Source organism: Micromesistius poutassou (assembly GCF_964030765.1).
Source record: "Micromesistius poutassou genome assembly, chromosome: 21".
NCBI classification, from domain to species: Eukaryota; Metazoa; Chordata; class Actinopteri; order Gadiformes; family Gadidae; genus Micromesistius; species Micromesistius poutassou.
Window position 1 is genome coordinate 11,608,379 of NC_140291.1, and position 17,747 is coordinate 11,626,125.

The 17,747-nt window shown below is 45.6% G+C and overlaps 1 protein-coding gene across 1 annotated transcript; it reads left to right on the plus strand.

Annotated features, from left to right (window-relative positions):
* Window positions 1-211: 211 nt before the first annotated feature.
* dclre1a (DNA cross-link repair 1A (PSO2 homolog, S. cerevisiae)) lies at window positions 212-14,245 on the plus strand. The gene is made up of 9 exons (XM_084485459.1): window positions 212-1,012; window positions 1,504-3,120; window positions 3,220-3,353; window positions 5,977-6,095; window positions 6,620-6,763; window positions 7,187-7,332; window positions 9,021-9,175; window positions 11,481-11,622; window positions 13,059-14,245. The coding sequence occupies exons 1-9, from the start codon at window positions 421-423 to the stop codon at window positions 13,217-13,219; spliced, it is 3,210 nt and encodes a 1,069-aa protein (XP_084341585.1). The 5' UTR covers window positions 212-420; the 3' UTR covers window positions 13,220-14,245.
* The last annotated feature ends 3,502 nt before the right edge of the window (window positions 14,246-17,747 follow it).

Sequence of the window (17,747 nt, forward strand, 5' to 3'; positions counted from 1 at the left end):
AAAATAAAAATATCCGATTAAATGTTACGGAGGACAACCAAAAAATAGTGTTTTCTATATTTAAAAACTTGACTATTTTTTCTGAATTTAAATTACATTTCTTTCAGGTTTTTTTGCCATGAAATAATTGACAAAAGTTCAAACTGTGACGAAAGTGGTTATGCTGTTCACTTCCTGTATTTACCTTTGACAGTCGCTCAGTGGCGCAAATGTTTTGATCATGTAACTACTGTCCTATGAACGACAAACTCCGTTATAAATGTCGTATTATCGCCGCGACGTCCGCGTCGAGGACCGCCGACCTTCCTCCGTGAAGCGGACACTTACACATACACAACGGGATGTTATTAAGAGGACATAGCCGCTCTACCGCAAGGATTTCAGAGCCATCACAACCATCCAGGATCCTCTGGTCCCCAAATGTCCCACACAGACCACAGCGAAGATGACATCTGGGAATACAAACCCCTCAGGAAGAAAAAGAAGATTGCATCTGCAAGCCATTCCAAAAAAACCTCCAAGATAAAAAACTGTTCCCCAGCCAACTCAGATGGGAGTATTAACAATGGACATGTCCCTCATACAGCTGTAAACAACACTGGGAGTATTAACAAAGGACATGTCCTTCACAAATCCGTTAACCACTCTGGTAGTATTAGGAATGGAAATGTCCCTCACACATCTGTAAAAAACACTAATAGTATTAGGAATGGAAATGTCCCTCACACATCTGTAAAAAACACTAATAGTATTAGGAATGGAAATGTCCCTCACACATCTGTAAACAACACTGGTAGTATCAGCAAAGGAGTTATTAATCATGGCCAAAGCGACCGAGAGGCGGCCACAGCATTGCATACTCTCTGCCCACAATCACCGGAGCCTTCAGGTGATGGAGCTACAGAAAGTGATTTCTGTCCCAGCTGTCAGATGCCCTTCTCCATTCTTGTGGGAAAGTCTGTACTAGGGCATGCGACAGAATGCCTTGACATCCACAGGGACGATACCCTAGGTAAATGCATGTTGATATCCATCTAGTTTAGTTATGTTTCAAATGGATGGTTATAGTATGAAAAACCAATGGTGTCAGTAAAGGTTGTTTTTGTAGTAAACGTGTTATTGCCTTGCAATTGTATGACTTGCTTGCTTTGATACTTGCTAGAATGTTGGTATCTGGTTAGATCCATTATTGTTTAATCTTTAATCATGGCTGCCCAAATGTCATGAAACATTTTGTTGATAATTAAATATACAGCCAGTATGTTATATCATATTGTACTGAAATATACTCACAGTAGTAATTATTTGCAGATCTCATATATTGTAATATTACACATAACCCCAAAAGAAAAAAAATAACCCCAGGCAAGGTTATTTATAAAGCCCGCTTCAAAACAAAGGACATTCATGGTGCTTTCAGGGATCACAATTAAAAGGACAATTAAAAGAAGAAATGTTTCTCAGCAACAACTCAACTAACTTTGCTTTGTAAACCTTCTACAGAATGCCCAGACGGTATCCAGTGTTCCTCCAACGTCCTGAACCACTACAGGAGATACAACCACACACCACTGGCCCAAAGTCGAGCCACCAACACGTCCGTCTTGTTCTCCCTCTCTCAGGCAGGCGATGCCCCCGGTGGCTCGGGCATCCGGTCCCCGTCCCCGTCGCCCTCGGAGAGCTCACAGGACATCTTTTCAGCCTCTCTGCCCAATCCCCGCTGCCTCCATCTCGCCTCGACGCCGACTCGGCTGACCTGTTCTCTGTCCAATACCGGCGCTTCCCCGGCGGGTGGCCGTCTCGTTTCAACTCCCACTCAGCTGAAGAACAGCCTCCTGACGCTACGCTCACCCCGTCCGGAGGACTTCAAGAAGAAGAAAGGATGGATGACACCGAGGGGGCCTAAAACCAAGGCGGCTGTGGGAAAGACGAAACCAACGGCGTCGTCAGGGCCCTGTGATGCGAACAGGCAGCCGGGAAGCCAGGGCGTAGACAAACGGCCGGACAAACCGGAAGTTTCTCCTTTCGACGAACCAACGGCGTCGTCAGGGCCCTGTGATGCGAACAGGCAGCCGGGAAGCCAGGGCGTAGACAAACAGCCGGACAAACCGGAAGTTTCTCCTTTCGACGACGAGTCCATCTCCTTCTCCCCTCTTTCAGAGCTGCCAGCTGAACTGGAGATGGAGGAAGAGGCGGAGGGAGTGGCAGAGGCGAGGGGGTTAAGAAAGGCTCTGTTTCCGCCGAGCCTCGCTGAGAAGCACCGGGAGGAGAGCGAAGGATCCCTGGAGATGTTCAGCGACGACGACTTCCTCAACGACTTCCTCGACCACCTGGAGAGTGACGTGACGCCTGAGCGCAGAGCGCTCGTTGTCACCAGCTCTCCTGGCGACGGCACACAGGTGGAAGCGGTCTGCTCATTAGCAGAACCTTCCAATCAGCCAGCACACACAGCAGCTGTTAGGAAAACTCTCAACGCGACACACAGAGAAACCCAAGGACGTCCCGCGGCGGCCACCGTCCAATCCCCTCAAAGTGTCGTTCTAGATCGTTTACGACAAACCCTCACCGGTTCTAACAGCTTGTTCTGCCAAGGTGTCAATAACATCACCAACAATTACCCAACAATTGGCTCTTCTCAAACAGCCAGCTCAACGTCAACCCAAGCCATGGCACCTCGGAAGCCTGCCCTGAGCCAGTCGAAGGCCGGGCAGGGACCCGGCCTCAAGCAGACGGACATCGGGGTGTTCTTTGGGCTCAAGCCCCTGAAGGACAAGCAGGGAGAGCCCGGGAGCGCATCGCAGGGCCTCAAAGCCGCCACCGCCGCCGCCGCCGCCGCCCCAGAGACCGCCACGTATGACGGTGGTGGGAGTCAGCGTGGGAGTACAAGGGGGAGACGGGGGCGGGGCAATAGAGGAGCCAGAAGCGGGACAAGGGGTCCCACAGGTGCTCAGGCAGACGCGGGAGCCGGCTCGGCCGAAGGTGGGGTTCCTTGTTCAGGCGGTGCCCAAGGGGAAGGTTCTAGAGGCAGGAGGGGGACAGGCAGGGGCAGGGGAAGGTGGAACAGGTGGGGAGCGGACGGGGACGGACCTAGACGCTGTCCATTCTACAAGAAGATCCCAGGTGAGTCTCTTTCTTTCTTTCTTTCTTTCCTTCATTTTTTTTCCCCTCATTGTGTGGGTTTTGTTCATATGATTTTTCAATATGTATTTGTCCATCCAGGCACCGGTATTGCAATCGACGCCTTCAATTATGGACTGATTGAGGGGATCTCTTCCTACTTCCTCACCCACTTCCACTCGGACCACTACGGAGGACTGACCAAGAAATCCACCGTTCCCATCTACTGCAACAAAGTAGGTGGTACCTGCTCGCCAGTGTGATGACGTGGAGTTAACCTAAAGCTTAAAGATTTTCTTAGCTTTTATTGGTAATGCCTGGAGTGAGTAGAAGCAGGATGGGGACACCAGAGGTAAGGCGAGGGAGCTGGTTGAGAAATAAATGGATGATCTGATGACCCAATAGTTGGCTCGCTGGTTCACAGGCCAACTGTGGCTGAATGGGTCACAAGGTAACTGTTGTGGAGTAAACCAAACAGACAGCAATACATTGACCTATATCACTTAAGCTCATTTACTGTGAAAGTTTTGATTTGTGGGCAGGACAGTGTCGTCGTTGGTGTTTGACTAGGGTCAAGTTAGTCATGTGATTACTCATTGAATGTTAATGTACATCGGAAATGATAATGTGAATGTTTTCATTTGTGTGTACATGGGATGTGCTTATAATGTTACTTACTGTAATTATGGGATGTGCCAATAGTGTTTTGGGGAGTTTGGGGCTAAAAATAACAAAATCCTGGATATGTAATTGTATTTAGAGGCACCTAACATTTCTGCTATGTGTAAATAAAACTGATGCCAATAGGACCACTATTATATTCCAATAGGTACTAGGCTATTTGCTACACCCAGACATTCAAAATCCTTTCTGCATATATTTATTAAGTTATTCAACTTTAAAGTATATACTGTGAGTTGTGTCAAAGCAGTTTGTTGTGGTTCTAAAAATACATCCACTCAAAGGTCCCTGAAAGGGAAAATATAGGTTCCATTTTTTTTTTCAACAGTATAACCATGAATGTAAAATGCAGGCCTATTATTTTCCATTAACAAGCTTCTCCTCCACCTCATTACTGGGGAAGCGCGCAGCCTATATCAGCTAAACTAAAGTACTGGCCTCGCATGCCTTGTGAATTCTAATTCGCCCCTTGGCTCTCTCTGAGTCAGATTCGGCTTTTCGTTGTCAACGCTCCGTTCAGAATGGCCTTTGGAAATTGAAAAGATTGATAAAAAGCACCAGGTGTTATTCTTGAGTGGCTGGTTCAAGTGGATGTCCGAGAAATGCTTTTAAGAACCATTTCAATTTGCAGATTTAATGGCAGATTAAATATGCACCTTTAGGCGCCCCTCCCATACCTTCCTGTGTAACTCTCACTGTGGCTGTCGTGAATAATGTGCTTTAACGTCGCAATGTCAGACTCTCCACAGGAGTATGAGGGAACATAGTTTAACGATGTTCTCACGATGCACTGGGTGTGCATTAACAAACATTCATAAACAACTCAAATGTGGTCTGCAAATCCTGCATGGGAGTGTTTTGATGCACTATTGTCAAGGTCTAATCAGTAAAGCTATTTTTTTGGGATATATTATGATTTTTTTTTTTTAATCATACACTGTGGGGTGTATTTAGTGTTTGAAAATTGGCTTTAAATACATCAACATGTCTGGAGTTAACCTAAAGCTTAAAGATTTTCTTAGCTTTTATTGGTAATGCCTGGAGTGAGTAGAAGCAGGATGGGGACACCAGAGGTAAGGCGAGGGAGCAGGTTGAGAAATAAATGGATGATCTGATGACCCAATAGTTGGCTCGCTGGTTCACAGGCCAACTGTGGCTGAATGGGTCACAAGGTAACTGTTGTGGAGTAAACCAAACAGACAGCGATACATTGACCTATATCACTTAAGCTCATTTACTGTGAAAGTTTTGATTTGTGGGCAGGACAGTGTCGTCGCTGGTGTTTGACTCGCTTCTGAAAGGCTCTGCTTGACCCCAAACGTCTGCATTCTACCCATAGGTGATGCAGACCTTGAGACAAAACGCCTTATCCCCTCCCTGCTCCTTAAAGGACACGCTTCTCAATTCACTGCAAGACACATAAAAGCATCTGGAAAAGTGATCAAATCAAATGAATTGCTTTTGTGAAACCAAGAACACATGCACGCGTGATCATGGCATTCTGGTGACGGATAAAATAGATTTCATTGTTGAAAATCGTTTAAATTCTTAAATAAGCACTCTTATTCATAGTGCTAATCAAATCCTGAGAGAGACGAATGCAGAATGCTAAACCCTGCCTTGATTGCTATAAATGGACCAGATTCCAGTTGAGCTTATTCACTGGTGCTTGCAGGGTACACCTCAGCTTCTACCCACCAAACCCTGATGGCTCCTTCGAATCACGAGTCCACCGGTTGGACCCCTCCTGCTGTGTAGCAGCGTGCCGTCAGAAACTGTCGTCACAGTGACCATCATGGGGTTAAGGGATGCGAGTGATGGGTGGACCTCGTAAGCATGTTTTGTGCCAAGTGTGAAACCATGACGATGGCTCGCCATGGGGCAACTACCTCTGCTGTCGAACTGCTCAGGGTGAACCTCTCTCCCACTAGTTTGTGACGTTTCACTAGTTCTTGCCAACAAGAACAATATAACCACCAAAAACAATATTCTATTGGTTGCAGGCATTTCGCTTTTAGTCATTTTGAGCAGTTTTGGAGCTTTGGTCTTCCAATCATGAGTTTTCCGGTTCACCCCAGTTGCATTTGTGATTGCAAGGGCTACTCAGGATTTCTCCCCACCCTTGAAGTCTTTCAGTTGAGTTGAGTGACCAGAACCGGTTCTCCACTGTGTGTGCAGATCACAGGGAACCTGGTGCGGAGCAAGCTGAAGGTGGAGGAGAAGTACCTCCACATACTGCCCATGAACAGCAGGGTGACGGTGGACGGCGTGGAGGTCATCCTGATGGAGGCCAACCAGTAAGTGACTTTTATGATATTATGATAAATTATGATAATACAAATATGATAATGCACCAGTAGGACCTATATCATGGGATTGGTTTATGTAGATGTTTTAAAATGACTAACACTAACTGGAATATATTTGATATTTGTAATTCCCTTTCCTGTGTGTCAGCCACTTATGAATCGCAATCGCCCGACACCATGGGACTGGATTATGGGTCTGTTAAAATAATGATGTGTTCATAAAGGAGTTCATAAAACGGCTATGGGCAGGATAGTCTGGTCGGGCTGGGGTGTTTGACTCCCAGCTAAAATATTCTGGTTTCCAACCAGAATGTTTAGTCTACCTGCCTCCCTAAGCAATTTTCCTAACCCTCCACTTAAAACTTAAAATTGCCGCTTGATGTCGACAAAAGCGTCCTATTTAAATGACCATGGTATTGTAAGACGGACCGCATCGTCTTCGCAGGCTTTCCGACAGGGTTAGTTGTGTTCAGTGATGACCCAGTTCCCCACGTCGTCTCTGCTCCCGCTAGTTGTCCTGGAGCGGCCATGTTGCTGTTCTTCCTCCCGGACAAACAGATCGTCCTCCACACGGGCGACTTCCGAGCTGACCCTACGATGGAGAGCTACCCTGAGCTGCTGAGCTGCAAGGTCCAAACCCTCTACCTGGACACCACGTCAGTACCCGTCCCCCGTGTCCCCTTCTCTCTCTCTCTCTCTTGATCTCTTTCTTGGTCTCTGTCTCATTCTTTGTCCCTCTTTCCCCCTGCCTCTGTGGCTCTGCCTCGTTCGTTCTCTCTTTCTCTGTCGTCCTCATTTCCTGTCTTTGTCTTTCTCTTCAAGTCTCTATTTCTGCCTGTATTTCTCTCCTTATCTCTTACTTTACTTTAAAACTGGTTTGACACAGTTATTGTTTGGTCTCAAAATAGTTCATTGACGAATAACATTCACAGCTTTCAGTTTGTAAGTTAAGCTCATAATACAACGTTGGATTTGTTATTGCTTTCACCTAGAGCAGTGAGCTCACACAGCCGATCTAAGTGGATGAATGATGCACACGTGGATTGAGCGCCTGCCACGTGTCTCTGTCCTTCCTCCAGGTACTGCAGTCCTGAGTACACCTTCCCCCGGCAGCAAGAGGCCATTAGCTTCGCCACCAACACCGCCTTCGAGCTGGTCGCCCTCCACCCCCGCACTCTGGTGGTCTGTGGCTCCTACTCCATCGGCAAGGAGAAGGTCTTCTTAGGTAATGTTTACCACGTAGGGAATGTTCACACGGCCCTCTTCTGAGGTAACGTTTACATGGTCTTCTTCTGAGGTAACGTCTACAAGTTCTCATTAGCTAATGTTGAGAGTGTCTTTGAGGTAATCTTCACAAGGTCTTCTAAGGTAACGTTTCCCTTGTCTTGGCTAACAGAAGAATCCTGAGGTCTTTTTAGCATTTTACCAGGTTCAAATGGGTCGGCGTAGCTCAGGAGGTAGAGTGGGTTAACTTGGAACCGGAAGGTTGATAGTTCGATCCCCAGCTCCCTCTAGCTGATTCTCAAGGTGTCCTTGAGCACCTAACCCTAACCGCTCCTGATGAGCTAGCTGTCGCCCTTGCATGGTTGACTCCGCCACTTGTAAGTCACTTTGGATAAAAGCATCTGCTAAATTGCCCTAAAAAAAGTTTGCTCAATGCTCGAAAGTAATGGCAGTTTGCATGTCAAGTCAACCTGTGTCAGTTAAGGTAGCGTAGCATTTGTCCCAAATGCACAGTGGAAATAGTGCCATGCACTCAAATAACCGCACAATTCTAAACTCCAATATATAATTCAATGTATTTTCATATTCCCTTTGAGCTCGTCACAACTGTAATTAATGTCTGTTGTAGCACTGCTTTTATTGGTGTATCTGATATAACTCAACTCGTTGTCACAATTCAATATCATAAATTCATACAAAATGAATGTACATATTTCCTCCTTAATTCCAAAATGAGTTGACACAGAAAAATCAGATTACTGCAATTAAAAATAGGAAGTTCAATTAAAAAGGTGCATATATTTTTTTCGCTTTGTGGAACTGCTAAGCGTGTTGCTAGGCGTAACCATGACGACGGCTTTGCCACAGGGGCAACCCCCCCCCCCCCCCCGCGGTCGAACTGTTCCATTCTCCACTCTCTTCGCTTGGAGGATTCTCTTATGAGAGTAGAGCGTGCGAGTGTGTCGTGACTTTATGAGACATATTCCCTCCCCTATGTTACCCAAGCCCCCCCCCCCTCTGGCTCTGGTTAGTGGAGCCATCCTGTGTTGGACGGAGGCCACCCATCCTCTGTCCTCGTATAGCACCAGCGGCACAGCATGGGGGCCCGAGGTCATCAGTGCGTCCACAAATTGCTGGTGCTTTCAAACGCTACCGTGTGTACCACGAGGTAGCGTGTGAAAGCACCATTTATCACAAGTTGAACGAATAAGCCATCTTAAGCCTTGTCAAAACTGGGTCATGTGTTGACTTATATGTAGGATTAATATTAATATATGTAGGCAATTTGGTGCGCCAACATTTTTAAAATCCTCCTGCAATACCATTCTTAGAAAACGTTAACGCGGTCCTTTCGGGTAATGTTTACAAGGTCTTTCTAAGTTAATGTTTACAAGGTCTTTCTAAGTTAATGTTTAAAAGGTCTTTCTGAAGTAATGTTTACATGGTCTTTCTAAGGTAATGTTTAAAAGGTCTTTCTGAAGTAATGTTTACATGGTCTTTCTAAGGTAATGTTTACATTACTTCAGAAAATAAACTAACTTCCCTTAGTTAGCCTTAGTAAACTTTTTTAGTATCTGTTTGGTGAAGTCAACACATCCCTCTTTTCTTCCAATGTGTTTTTTTTTTTTTTTTAATTGTATTTTGTTTTGGGGTTTATTTTATGAAGTATTTTCTTTTATTGATCCGTAGCACTGGCAGAGGTTCTGGGGTCCAAAGTCTGCCTTTCCAGGGACAAGTACAACACCATGTGCTGCCTGGAGTCGGAGCCAATCAGAAAGCTGCTCACCACGGACTGGAAGGCTGCCCAAGTCCATGTATTACCCATGATGCAACTCAACATCAAGGTATCGCCTGGTTTACCTCAGTTTTAGGAATCTGTTAAGAAGTTCCATTATTGTTGAGGCAAACCTGTGGCTCAAAAAATGTGTGTTGATTTATTCAATGTCCTTTTTATGAATACTTATCTGCTGCGCATACAGCAGACCGAGACATCTTGTCTCACTGAGGAATACTTCTAATGAGTACACCCCAAAACCTTTTTCATTCATTGCACAACATTTTTTTAAACTTTAAGTCCCTGGTCACCTTTATCCATAATTTGCTTCAATGTAGGTTTGATTTAGTGTTGTTGGCATCCAGAGAGCATAGTAAAAGTGATAGTCACATAGTGACGTAGTAGGTCAATCTGTAGATACAGAAAAAGCATATATCCCCAACTGGATGTTATTAAGTTGAGATAACTACAATTAGGAGTGACCTCACAACTAATTGACCAATCGTGCTCACCAATCGCGACCAATCACAAACATTGGCCTACTTGTTCCGGTCCCTCGCCGTTTACATCAAAATGAGACGCTGGCTTAATAGACCCTCTCACACGCACAGTCGAGCCTGGACCAATCCGATGATGAGCAATGTTGTGGTCAAACAACAATATATCATAGCAGATTAAACAATTTGGATGGATGACTAATATCGTGATTCATGACTAATATCATGACTAATAGGCTCCTCGTAGCTCGAGTGTCGAAGTGTCCCTGAGCAAGACAATCAACCCTAACTGCTCCTGACGAGCTGGCGGTCGCCCCTGCGTGGTTGACTCTGCCGTCGGTGTGTCAATGTGTGTATTAACCGTTGTAAGTTGCTTTGGATAAAAGTGTCTGCTAAATGCCCTAAATGTAAAATGTAACATCAACTTAGAATTTATGAACAAATATCACCTGTTTGGGCTTGGGTGAGCAGGGTCTTTAAAACTCTCCTGGCTTTTTCACCCCAGCAGTAAGAGGGTCTCAGTGAGTAGTTCCCTGATGGCCTAAAGACATCAATTCAATTGAAAATTGGACCATTTAAGTTAGTTGTTGCTTTCCCATACTCGCATTCCACTTAACATCATTAGTTGAATACCTACATACAGTCGAATCACTCAAAGGGCTTCACGAGGCAAATCGTACAGCACCCACGAGAAAAACACCTAAATGGAAAGGAAACGCCCCCAAAACCCAGAGGGAGGTAACTTTGAGAAGAAACTCAGACAGGGGATCCCTCCTCCAGGGGACGCTTGGGACTGAAGTAGCTGCTGAATTGACAGACAAATAATGGAAGTCAAACATATTTTTTGTTTGACAAAATGGAATGTGTTTTTTTTTTAATCTAAGTTAATGATTATTTGCCAGATTACATTTTTGAGCAATGCATTACCCTTCGCAGGAACTCCCCTTCTTTAGCTGCTGTTGCTGCTATTGTTAACCAGTTGTTTTTGTAGAGCTCTGCTAATGCACTGAGGTGGACTAACAGCCCTGACTCATTCAGACCGGGGTCTATGCATATTCAAGTGTGAAGGACGGGGGCGTCAGCTAATTAGTAAATGCTAATCATAACGATCAATTAGCGCCTCAGGTCACCTCTGCACAGCAAACACGATTGGATGCAGCAGTCTGCCTGTGAAACGGCAGATAATGTGGCTGACTTCCTTATAATTTCCGCAATTAATTTCCATCCAGACAGGCTGACTGGGATTGGGGGAGGGGCGGGGGGGGGGGGGGGACAAGTCTGTTTTATAAGTTGAACCCAAGACAGGAATAAAGCAAGCTTGTTCTAGAGAAGTGCTTTCTTCTTGTTATGAATGGGTCACCGTGAATACCATATCACATGAGGTTATTCATAGCCGTAGTCATGAGGCTTGGTTTGTTGGCGTCACAAAGGTGTCTTTGGACGTTTTGCTGTTTTTAATTGGAACACACTGTGAGAAGCTCAGTGTTCGTGTGGGGAGGGACTGTTTACAGGGAGATGTTATCTTATTTTGAGCCTTATTATTTTGGGAATTTGGTTCGTTAAAACAAAAAGGTATGATTACTTGGTGTCTTGGGTTTTGCGTGAAGGTTACTATACTATTCATGTCAGCTCTGAACACACTACAAAATAAGTGTATATAAAGTGTGTGTGTGTGTGTGTGTGTGTGTGTGTGTGTGTGTGTGTGTGTGTGTGTGTGTGTGTGTGTGTGTGTGTGTGTGTGTGTGTGTGTGTGTGTGTGTGTGTGTGTCAGCATACACACACATATGCCCACGCGGTCTCACTGCTATATATTCAAGAGCATCACTGGTTCTTAAGGTTCCCCCAGTTTAAAGTTCTCATGTCTCCCTCTGTCTGCAGAAGCTGCAAGCCCACCTGGGCAGGTTCTCTGCACAGTACGACCGGCTGGTGGCCTTCAAACCCACCGGCTGGACCTTCAGCAAGCAGATGGATTCAGTGGATGACATTCAGCCCCAGATCCACGGAAACATCACGTTATACGGTGAATACCATTTGTGTGCTGTGCTGTCCCCGCTGTGTTGTTAAACTGCAGCGTGCGCTCTGTTGTTGAACAGCTGGACAAACTCAAATTCATGAGCTCCAAAAGGCTGCAGCACCGCCACGCGTCTCCGTCAACCGTCGTCCCAGCAACAGGCCCTAACCCCCCCCCCCCCTCTCCAAGGAACAGTCCCTACCCCCCCCCCCCCCTCCAAGGAACAGTCCCTACCCCCCCCCTCTCCAAGGAACAGTCCCTAACCCCCCCCCCCCTCTCCAAGGAACAGTCCCTACCCCCCCCCCTCTCCAAGGAACAGTCCCTACCCCCCCCCCCCTCACCAAGGAACAGTCCCTAACCCCCCCCCCCCCTCTCCAAGGAACAGTCCCTACCCCCCCCCCCTCTCCAAGGAACAGTCCCTACCCCCCCCCTCTCCAAGGAACAGTCCCTAACCCCCCCCCCCCTCTCCAAGGAACAGTCCCTAACCCCCCCCCCTCTCTCCAAGGAACAGTCCCTAACCCCCCCCTCTCCAAGGAACAGTCCCTAACCCCCCGCTCTCCAAGGAACAGTCCCTAACCCCCCCCCCTCTCCAAGGAACAGTCCCTACCCCCCCCCTCTCCAAGGAACAGTCCCTAACCCCCCCCCCCCCTCTCCAAGGAACAGTCCCTACCCCCCCCCCCCCCCCTCTCCAAGGAACAGTCCCTAACCCCCCCCCCCTCTCCAAGGAACAGTCCCTAACCCCCCCCCCCTCTCCAAGGAACAGTCCCTAACCCCCCCCCCCTCTCCAAGGAACAGTCCCTAACCCCCCCCCCCCCTCTCCAAGGAACAGTCCCTAACCCCCCCCCCTCTCCAAGGAACAGTCCCTAACCCCCCCCCCTCTCCAAGGAACAGTCCCTAACCCCCCGCTCTCCAAGGAACAGTCCCTAACCCCCCCCCCTCTCCAAGGAACAGTCCCTACCCCCCCCCCCTCTCTCCAAGGAACAGTCCCTAACCCCCCCCCCTCTCCAAGGAACAGTCCCTAACCCCCCCCCCTCTCCAAGGAACAGTCCCTACCCCCCCCCTCTCCAAGGAACAGTCCCTAACCCCCCCCCCCCCTCTCCAAGGAACAGTCCCTACCCCCCCCCCCCCCCTCTCCAAGGAACAGTCCCTACCCCCCCCCCCCTCTCCAAGGACCCTAACCCCCCCCCTCTCCAAGGAACAGTCCCTAACCCCCCCCCCTCTCCAAGGAACAGTCCCTAACCCCCCCCCCCCCCCCCCCCCTCCAAGGAACAATCAATTTAAAAATAAACGTTGATTCTTCTTCATTTTTATTTGATTTCTTTCTTTCTTTCTTTTATTTCTTTCTTTCTTTAATTTCTATTGGTTTAATTATTTTTGAAAAAAGTATTATTATTTCAATTTAGAAATGAATTGTTAAAAAACGGATCGTTTTCCTTTTCTGCCAGGAGTGCCCTACAGCGAGCACAGCAGCTTCCTGGAGATGAAGCGCTTTGTGCAGTGGCTGCGGCCGCTGAAGATCATCCCCACGGTGAACGCAGGCAGCTGGGCCAGCCGGAAGGCCATGGAGGGGTGCTTCAGGGACTGGCTCGCCGAGGACAAACACTAAACCTGAGATGGTCCCCCATTTGAACATCACCAGATGCACCGTCGATTCCAAGCCGTTGAAATGTGGACGGGTCCGCCTACCAGCCGACCCAGTGGCCACTATACAACTAGGGGGTGGACACTCTCACGCTAGGGTCCATTTTAATTGGCTCTTGATGGCTCATCAACATCGCATTTGGTGGTAAAGCAGCGGACCTGAATGACTTTTAAACAGATCAGCTTGAAGAAATACTGGCTTACTGACTTTATGTTACAATGGTTTGCAACAACATTGGCAACGAATTCAGAACACACGCCGCATCACATCCGTTATACGACTGAAAGGTTGTATGAATGGTGTATAATTGTTTGTCTGTAATATAATCCACAATCTAGTTTTACCAATCATGTGGAATCTCCTTAACTTGACATTCCTTTTTAATATACCGTTTTTTAATCAAGTTGCATTTTCATATTCATATTTTCATATAAAAGCAAATATCTTACAGATGTTCTAAATGTACTGGCAGATGTACAGTACATGTACCCGGTTAATTCAGAGCCATCATGTTACTTCCTGCAGTTACCATGGCTACCTCTAAACTATAATGCACAACCCCTATTGTCAATGTGTTAATTAAGCCTATGCTTTGTATGTTTTGTCCTACTTGATTTTCTTGAGTTGTGTAATAAATATGTGGGTTACCTAAAGAATATTTAGGTAATATATTATTATATTAAGGTATTATGAAAACACAGTTGAAACGACTGATTTCGCGTATGTGTGTATGTATGTGTATGCATTTATCTATCTTGTGCATTAGGATGTCTTGCTCCACAACCAGGGAGTGGGGGGTGCATGCTACTGCTTGGTGCTTCAGTGTCAAGCATATAAATGGACGCTTTAATGCAGGGAAAACCACACACGCCTACACCACCGAGGTAGACCATAGAACCTGTTGTGATTAACTTTAGTATTGTTGTGCATTGTAGCATGGACTGCAAAACAACTGCCCTCTGGAGTTAATTAATAAAACTTGAACTTGGAGTCTCTTGCAAGGCAATAAAAAGAAAGGCAGCAATATCCACCAAACAAAGTGCACAGCACTTATAAATGCAGTGATCTGACTGTTTTACACCAGGAGTTCATTGAAGCCATGAGGAATGAGCCATATACTTGATTATCAACAAGAGAAGCGAGAAAGCAGTTTTTTGATTCTACAGCAAAAATCAAGCTAAAACCGTCAGCCAATTAACAAAGAACCGCTTCAGGTTTCTTGACTACCATACATTGTGTATATACACGTTTGCATTGGCCTAGTTACAGATGGCAGTAGAGCAATGTGTGGGAGAAACAACTCTGTCCTCACAAGAGTTTAGGCCCAGAATGTTTGTTAGCTTTGTAAAACAAATGTATCAGCTACAGTATGATAATCAAGTGTGTCAGCTTTGTGCATTCAAAGCTGTAAAGGTTCTACCTAGAAATGTTGAATACATGATCCCACAGACATACACATGCTTCTGCAATTCCACTAAGCAACTGACAACATATGAAGCGCCTCTCAATGGCTTGCAGTCAGTGGATGTGTCAAGTGTGTGCTTTGCACAGTACACTTCCTGTTAATAGAGGAGAGCAAACGTTGCATCACCATTAAAAGAAATTCAATGATGGGATGTGGGAATTTTACTTTTCCAGTGAGCATCTCTTTCCCTTTAAGGCAGTGGACTTTGGAGATCAGTTTCTTAGTTTCTCTAAAGAGTAGAGCCCGAGGAATAATTATACAACTGTTACAAGACATGAAAACTCAAACTACATTGGGAAATTAAATCAAGTAGGCCCTCACATACATGTGAACCAGCCAAGAAGATACTCACAGACATGTGAACCAACCAAGAAGACACTCACAGACATGTGAACCAACCAAGAAGACACTTGTGGACAACGTGAACCAGCCAAGAAGACACTCCTGGACAACGTGAACCAGCCAAGAAGAAACTTGTGGACAATGCAAACCAACAAATCATCAAAACCTGCACTCTCTCACTGTGCTGAGTGCTGCCTACCATGCTTCAGTAGGATGAGCTCTCTTTCAGTTCTGTTCTGTTCAACACAGATGTTGGATGGGAGAGCAGCAGGGGAGTATGATCATGTCTTGGGAATGGGCAAACACAGAAGACTGCAAAAATTGATTTCTGTGTAGAGGTGGCAAAACACATGGATGTTGTGGAGGAATTAAAGACTTAGTTTGGCGTCGCCCGGTCTCTTCCTGCATTGCCTCTCAGAAATACAGCTGGGGAATGGCCCCCCTCCCACATGATGCTTGAATGCAAGAATGCTTATGAAAACGTAATTAACAATGTGCATGAGAGGTGGCTGGAGAATAGCACGTGTGTTCGAATATGCGTGCAAAGAGACGGCATCTGCTGCCGCACTCTCGGACCGTCACAAAGGATGCCCTTGTCGTTGACTAGGAGCGCACAGCCTGAAGTAGACAGGGACAGCAACCCTGTTTAAAACAAAGAGACTGTAGACAATGTTCTGTTATGTTCTTACTCGTTCAAAAGAATAATCAGATAATCCAAAGAGAAAGAAGGGGATTGAAAAAGGAGGAGGAGGTGCACTGTTCCTCAATCACACAAGTTTGAATACAAATCCAATGGATAGTTAATTTTAGTTTGCAGTGATCCAGTCCACGTTTGTGTTATTAGTTGTGTGTGTTTGTGTGCATTATAACAGTCACTGGTATTGCTATGACAGCAAGGTGACGTATGCTACAGAGGAGCAGATGGGGCTTAGTTAGACACACACACGCTCACATACTCACTCATTTACAATTTGCAGATTCCTACGTATTTTGGTGTAGTATCTGGTGCTTCCTAGCTACCTATCAAGTGCTTCATAGGTTCCACAACAACAGCTCAGTATTGCCACACACACATCCACACACACACACACACACACACACACACACACACACACACACACACACACACACACACACACACACACACACCATCCATACACAATGTTTGGCACGCTGTTGTAATACACAGACCATCTTGGCAGCCATGTTGGATTACAGCAACACACGTATAAAGAAGTGCTTTCTTTATACGTCTGTTTGGATTACCGTAAACCCCTACGCACGTGTTCAAGTGTGGCATGTGCTCTCTCTCTCTATCACACACACACACACACACACACACACACACACACACACACACACACACACACACAGTCTAACCATAATAACCTTTAGGGATGGAAAGCATCCAGTATTATATACTGGATTTTTTTTTTCAGATTTTAGTTTGACCAGTTTAAACTATCAATTTAAAAACTAGAATGTTGTTAAAACCTAAAACCAAAAAATATGAAGGAAACATTGACTGCTATGGGATGCGTTTTGAATCAATATTAAATAAATAAATAAAACATGCCAATGAATAAACAAATTAGGCAATTCATGTATAAATACATATAAATATAATTAATAAATAATTAATAAATATAATTAATAAACACGTTTTTATTTTTAAAATGACTTTTTTCAAAAGGATTACTGTTCAGGGGACTTTTATTTCATAATTATTTCATGTATTTATTTCATGGAACTTTTGTCCCGTAATGCTACATTTATTTATTTATTTATTTAATGCCACATTTATTTCATAGGGACATATTTCCATCTGGTATAATCAAATAATTGCAGCAGATTTATGAATACATTTTAATAATTTATCATGTCATGACGTTTTCAGTGTGGTCCATGGGTTGCGCTGCGCATGCGCGTTGGGCAGTCAGAACGCATGGAAGCAGGTAAATGGAGACCAATTAGGACAGTCCGTGCAGGTCGTTTAAACAGTTAACATATTGGTATGCAAGTTAATCAGAGTTTGTGTAGTGTTTCATATTATTTAGTTCTCTATCATAATGAACTTATAGCAGCTGCTGACGTATTTAGGGTAAAACGGTGATCGACCGTGTTTTTTGTTGGTTCTTAGCGATACCTGTTTAGCTCACCCGGCTAAAGCACGTGCTGGCCGACACCAGCAGCAGGCTGGAACAAGTTTTAGTTTGCTCTTAAACAACGCGTTACGTTGTAAACAAGCAAACTCAAGCAATATAACTATATCGGTATAGGGGTGGCATGTGGCTCAGCAGCTAGAGCGGGTTGGCTGGTGGTAACCGGAACGTTACTGGTTCGATCCCCGGCGCCTCCTAGCTGAGTGTCGAGGTGTCCCTGAGCAAGGCACCCTGACTTCTCCTGACGAGCCGGCTGTCGCCTTGCTTGGTTGACACGGTGTGTAAGGTGAACTTGAATGTGTTTCAGGTTAATGTTATTCAATATTGTAGAGTGGCCACTTAACATTTGGCGCCGTGACACCGTCTTGGAAGAGAGGAGTGAGAAGAGGCCTGCCGTCCAGGCCAAGACTGCATATATGACGTATAATTATGACGTATTATAATGATGTATATATAATTAACTCAAGAGCTCAATTTGCATCGACAGAAATGACGTCACCAGCCGTCGACCTCATGGCATTTG

Bases quoted from the DNA above. Each gene is read 5' to 3' on its own strand.
- dclre1a (XM_084485459.1), top strand. From the start codon at position 421: ATGTCCCACACAGACCACAGCGAAGATGACATCTGGGAATACAAACCC. The intron at 1,013-1,503 runs GTAAATGCATGT...AACCTTCTACAG, and splicing joins CCACAGGGACGATACCCTAG to AATGCCCAGACGGTATCCAG. The intron at 6,764-7,186 runs GTCAGTACCCGT...TCCTTCCTCCAG, and splicing joins ACCCTCTACCTGGACACCAC to GTACTGCAGTCCTGAGTACA.